This window comes from Lethenteron reissneri, chromosome 28, assembly GCF_015708825.2.
Source record: "Lethenteron reissneri isolate LAM-NWPU_2019-01 chromosome 28, ASM1570882v1, whole genome shotgun sequence".
Classification (NCBI taxonomy): Eukaryota; Metazoa; Chordata; class Hyperoartia; order Petromyzontiformes; family Petromyzontidae; genus Lethenteron; species Lethenteron reissneri.
The window spans coordinates 9753812-9760281 of NC_083806.1; the positions used below are offsets into that span (position 1 = coordinate 9753812).

The 6470-nt window shown below is 48.9% G+C and overlaps 1 protein-coding gene across 3 annotated transcripts in view; it reads left to right on the top strand.

Annotated features, from left to right (window-relative positions):
* Positions 1-6064, top strand: part of CLUH (clustered mitochondria homolog) — an 86490-nt gene extending 80426 nt beyond the window's left edge. For all 3 annotated transcript variants that reach the window (XM_061562075.1, XM_061562074.1, XM_061562076.1), the window contains exon 29: positions 939-6064. In XM_061562075.1, the coding sequence (XP_061418059.1) occupies positions 939-1206 (268 nt within the window). In that variant the 3' untranslated portion in view covers positions 1207-6064. The remainder of the gene's footprint in view (positions 1-938) is intronic.
* Positions 6065-6470: the final 406 nt, after the last annotated feature.

Here is a 6470-nt window from a genome sequence, read left to right on the forward strand (position 1 = left end):
TAAATTGTCACGCACAACGAGTCTGTGTGCAAAATGTCAGCTCGATTGGATCACGGGAAGTGGGTTAAAAAACGACTGAAAGATTTGCACGGTCGTAAGCGCGCAAGCAAGCAAGTGAACTTAATATAAAGGATTTAAAAATACAATTTGCTATGCAAGTTAAACATTTGTGTTTTTATTTTATTTAGGGCCCCTTTATAACATATGCTACAGGCCCCGTACTAGCTTAATCCGCCACTGGACATCAGTGCATGTGAACGGCACAGGGGGGCACACGGCAACTGGAGTGATGAACAACTCCCGCCACGCCCTCGGCGGCTACCACAGACTGGGTGAACTAAAATTGCAACCCGCGCAAGGCGGAGATAATTGTTGCTCTGCCATCCAAGTACAAAGCAGGCCCAAGTCCTGCTTAGCTTGACAGGTCCAACAAGATCGGGCACTCTCAGGATTATATTTGTACATAAGATTTAATTTAGAGGTTTGCTTATCTCATAAATGAAAATATTTTATTCTAGAGGTGAAATTCTGTGGAGCAATGCTGCCGTTGATGTATGTTTGTTGAACATCTTTCGAACCGTACGTAGCCATCCGTGCTAATCGGAGGTGCGGGGGAAGGACCACAAACTAAACGCACAAAGCAATTCTAAAGAAATGGGTTTTCAATCTAGATGATGATGATTTAAAAGTGCATAGCTCCAGTGGCATCCTCATATTGGAAGGAAGAGCGCGTTCCAGACGACCGTCTTTGTTCGATGGCCGGCGGCCAAAAAGCCGCGGCTGTGATGATGACCGGAGTTCACGTGACGGTTCATGCTCCTTGACGAAATGAGCAAAGCATTGTGCGCAGAGAGGGCCCTTGTGCCTCGATACCGTGACGCGCGTGACGTTAACACGCCTGCGTTTGTCCTGTGGCTGTGCGCGGGGGTGGGGTCCAGGCGGGACGACATCATTAAGCTGAAGGCCGAGGTGCAGCAGCTGGAGGCGATGGTGACCTCGCACAAGCAGGCCTTCTCGGAGAAGGGCTTCGTGATGCCGGAAGACGAAGCGGCCGACGACGACGATGCCGCCGCCGCCGCCACCTCCTCCTCGGCGGAGGCCGCAGCCAACGGAGTGGCGGCCGCAAACGGAGACTCCCATGAGCCCGAGCGGCTGGAGCAAGACGAGGGCGTGCAGACGGCAGAGGCGTCCGCCGCGAACAGCTAAAAAACGCACGTTTTATAATTATTTAAAAGAACCTCCGCCCCTCCCCCCCCCCTCGGAAAAGAAATACAAATACCAACGATGTGTATTGCAGAATTTGCGGAGGGCCCAAGTGGTGTGTCTGTGAGAGAGAGAGATAGTGAAGTGTGCGCCCGAGGGCTTTTTCTTTGTTTATTTTTGTTTGTTAGATTTAGCAAGCGGCACTTGTTGAAATGCTTTGGCTGAGGCGTGCCAGCCATTAAATACAATGAAACGATAACGATCGTGTTATACGAAAGAGAAAAAATCCTTTAATTTAACAGATTAAGCAACAACAAAAACCCGTTGTCATATCTTGCCGATGTTGCTAATTGCTACGAATTATTGCTTGGTGATGGAATCCTTATACTTTTGTATGTGCTGGAGAGAATTTAAAAACCTTAATGGCTTTAATTAACATACCTTTATGTACGTGTGTATGTATGTTGAACTTCTTTTGCACCGCACATGGCCAACCGTGCTAATCGGAGGTCCGGTGGACGGACAACAAACTAAACCCAGAGCAGTTCTAAATAAATTCGTTTTCAATGTATCAACTGCTAGGCAGTGTTAAACATTTGAACTCAATTGCAGGCTTCTGTGAGTGGTGTGGGCTCTTTAAATGTGTTCGTTGTTGCTTGAAAAATTCGGTCTTCGCTAAGTCCGGATGCTTGCTTGCTTACTTGGGAAAGAAAAAGCTTAATCGCAAGTAGAATTAAAAAACTGATAGAATAATAATTTTAAAGTCAACTGTTGAGCCCATTAGATATATTCAATTGAATTTACGGCAAAAAAACGAAGAGTTATCGTTACATCAGTTACTACGGATATCGCTTACATCGCGCAGAGTTGAACGTTTCGGGGGTGGAGGTTTGCGATTTAAAATGTTGAAGTCAAAACATTGTACTTTTTGATACAGATCAAATCACCATTTGCAAATATGAAACGATACCAAGAATTAAGCGTCGCGTGAATACTGACATCAAAAATCGAGCACAGTTCGGTTGAGATGGCGTCTCCCCGGTCCGTGATAACCGAAGCGTTAGTTCTGTCACCGCTGCCGCGGATGACTGCAAGTGCTCGAATGTTGGGATGACATTGAGGTGAGACGGGAGAGCGTCCAGGGGGGTTGGTGCGACTGTGGTTGTGCTCCCTGTGTGGAGCGGGTGCGGGCCGTTGCGATTGCACAGTTTTATTTCTTTCGTTGCCCCCCCCCCCATGGTGGAACGTGTGCCCCCTTGAGCTCGATGGGACGCGTTAAAAGGTTTCCAAACACAACGGCCGTACGCACGGCGTAAACGGGTCTTCCCCGCCCGAACTGCACGCGTTGGAGGAATGTACTGGAGCGTAATTCGTTTCGGGGTCGGTGCGTGCGTGTGACCTTTAGGATTAAGACAATCGGTTGAACGTGTGGACACCTTTGCTGTAAAATTGCCTAACTCGTTAAGGGGTTATACACCCGCAAACGATTACCCAAATCCGTTGACTTCCAAATTCTACATTTTACGTTTGTGTACTGATAATCAGACCCGCGCAACTGTTTACCATTCACTCATGTATATTAGATAACAGTACAGCGTACATTGTCTCGTATAATCCTGCCGTGTATGTACATTGCACACGCAAAGTCATTCTCCTGTTCGCAGGCACGTATAAGTCATAAACAGAAGGCCCCCATGGGTCATATTTGTTCCAGGGTCTGTCAAAAACAAAAATCTTATTTCAAAAGGAACGTTCAGGAGCACCTGAATCTCGGGGGCCTTCAGAGTGCCAGCGCATCACAATTGACATCTCCGGAAAGAGTATTACGTTATGAGTTAGCCCAGCAGCCTTGTGGGGTGCGGCGAGTGTCGTGAAGAGCCGTTGGGTACAGCGGAGGAGTGTGGAGCGGGGGGGGGGTTCATCCGTCCGTGCGTGTCAAGTTGTGGGCTGGCCACTAACCCCCCCTACCCCCCCCCCCCCAGGTGTGTAATGTTTGTCTCACATGGTGTGGCTGAGCCGTGCTAATAATGAATAAAGTGGTGTGGGTCACGGCTACACGCGTACTCTGCTTGGGCTTGCCTTCACCGCGCAAGTGACAGACGCCGCTGGCTTGAGGTCCACTTTGCCTGCATTCACGTTGCCAGTTTGAAATGCACGTGTACATAATAGGGGGGCATGCCCCCCTTTTCCCACCCCATAACGATCGCCACCATGGCTACAAGAGCAGTAATGTTTCCCACCGCCTCCCCCCCCCGGAAATTTGTACGAGTTTTCACGATCAAATGCCCAAGCTGCCATTTCACAATCGGTTATATATATTTTGTGTCCTGTTGTATTTTTACCGATGAGTTTGCAAATTGTTTTATCTTCACAGTGTTCGTCGTCGCGCGAGCACAACTGCAAGCGTCGCAGCGTATCGTTTTTTTTTACGTCACACTTAAATCGGAACATTTGCTCTCTTGCGCACGCCCACGATTCGGCGCGTGAATCGTGAACTTTTGGACCAGTGGTTCTCAAAGTGGTGATCACCCCCGCACCACCGGCGAGGTATCTGCCACGTCCCTCCAGGGTGGGGCCTCCAGGTGGGCCCGCGGTGGCTCGAGCCGGTCAATAATGACAACGTTCAATACCTTTTATTTTATTTTGGACATTAATATTTTACTTATTTAATAAAAAAAATGGAACTTGGGATAAACTTACCCCGCTTTTGAACTACCCTAAGATATAAATGGCCACCCCTAAAAAAAAAAACCCGCTATAGTTTTTTTTCCGGTAATATAAATCGCTTTTGTATTACTAGTATTTAGATAAGCGAATGTGTTTTGTCACCAGGGGTGATGGTTGGGTGGGGGGGGTCCGGTGGCTGGGATGGTCCGTGGGGAATGTATGCATGGGCTGAGTGGACCGTGGGCCAAGCAACCCAACTCTTGAGAAACACTCCCGTTGAAGAATCAATGTGAACGGGGCTTTCGGGGGGGGGGGGGGGGTGCCACGTTGAAACAGGTCGAAGGAAAACGGAACGAGCCGCGGCTGCTGTTGGGGATATTTCGTCCTCCCTCCCTTCTCCCCCCAGTTCGAGGCCACGTGTTCTATCCCCACGTCTATAATCTTCTGTGCGGTGTCAACGCTGCGACGCGTCGCGATTTCGCAAATGTCTGTCCATGTGTTTTGTTCAGGGTCTCTTCTCCCCCCACCCCACCCCCCTCAAGTCTCTGCCGACGTTCACAAATCTGTTCGTTGGCTGCCTGGCACTGCGACTTGCACACTTGCACATTTGCGCGCGTGAACGTGCCCACGGTGTGCACGTGCAGCACGCCGGAACCTCGAGGGCTAGTTCTGAACGAGGGCACACTTGCTAACGGGTTATCGGGCTATTTCTTCGGACATCTGAATGTTAACGCGTCTGTATTTATGGGGTTGATGGTTTGTGGGACTTGGCTGTGGCTACTAATGTAATGGGGTGTTGTTGTTTTTTTTGCTCCCCCATGAGAAAAATTTGGTGAATATTTTTTGTTTGTTTAAGGGGGCTGATATTTGGGTGTGATGTTGGCAAAACGGCGCAAGGAATCCGCTTTGGAACGGGGCGTGGGTGGCGGTGTGGAGGTCAATCACGGGGCGGGGGGGGGGTCCCCCCTTCCAGTGAACATATCCACACAGGATGGATTCTGCTCGACACGGCTAATTGAGAGCACCGGTTTGTCGTCACTGCTGCAGCCAATAGAGAAACTGTTCTACCCATCCGGGAAGGGGGGGGGGGGGTGAGACTTTAATTTCGACTGTGGCGAGGGACACCTTTGTGTGCGTTCGACGGCTTGGTAGAGGGAGAGAGAGACGCGGCGTTGTGCACGTATCTCCATAGCTCAAAAGCAAAAAAAAACCGTAAGCATGTTTTGTCTGATTTTGCAATGAGAGTTGGGGTTTTGGCGGCGGTGGTGGTGGTGTATTTTGTGTGCGTGGAACGAGGGCCTTAACGGCAAAGCGGTGTGAGGCCCTGGAACAGCATTGAAGCGGTCGACCCATCCCCAAGAGGACCGGGGCGTGGGGGGTGATGGTGGCATCGTAGGTTTCTTGTGTCGGAGAACACTTGCAACTGCTGCGACACAAGCTGCTCACTCCCGCAAAGCTGTAAATGCTCTCTGATGGGTGCATTGTCCTTGTACTGTTCGCCGTTTGACGTTCTCTGGTCCGACGCTGGTAGTTGAGACACTAGGCCATGAATAAGGCTGTTGTTGTCTCTGGTGGAGGCCACAGACTGCGAATATTGTCAGAGCAATGTTTGTTTGCATGCGTGTGTGGTGGATGCAGACTTGATTTCTTGATTAAAGGTTTCTGTGTGGTGTTCGAACATCTTGGCATCTGTTTTGTTGCCAGCAAGGGTAAAACGTATCATTATTTTTCTTACTTTGATACTGGCAAAAAGGTCCCATGATACTTACAGGTTGTGTACACAAAAAAAACCCGAAATAATTGTGCGGCTTGACTACCCCTGTTCATTATCCCGCCCAGAGCAGTCTGAAAAATAGTGTGACTGATGTTTTTGTGTGCGATTTTTTTGTAAATGCGTTTTTATTTGCTCGACGTCTCATCTGATGCTGGGGGGCCATGCGGTCTGCCCCACGTGGATTTGAAACCTTATCGCCCACAGGGAGGCGCAAAGTAAGCAATAAATGAACGGCATGCGTGTCCACGACCACCACAAGGCCCTATGAGCACTCCATTAAGACCGCAGTGGCACCAAACATCGAATGCGTATTCGAGGTGTTTTTAGTCGTGCATACCCATTATTACAACAGTCAGCGCTAGTATCCTCCGAAGAAATCCCACCGAGAAATGTAGGGGGGGGGGGGGGGCAACCCCTCCAGCAATGAGAATTGATAGAGGAGTTGTTAGTGAGTAAGGAGTTATATTCTTCTTCTTGGTTCTTTCGGTGAAGTCACGTAGAAGGGAAGTAATAAAATAATAAAAATAAAACATAATAAAATAATTCTCACGACGTTTCGGCCACAACGCAAGCAGCCGTCCTCAGGTGAAAACCAGGTCTGTCGAGGCGACAGCGTCTGAATGAAACAGCACACGTGCTTGGAGCATATATATAAGCTGGGTTGGAAGGGGGGGAAAAGGGCGCCTTGACAAAAGAATATGCATATCAAGAGGCATTTAGCATATTTATGGGAAATGCAGGTATGTGATTAGTACTACTCATATCACGTAGAAGGGAAATAATAAAATAATATTAAACAATAAACATTCTCACGACGTTTCGACTG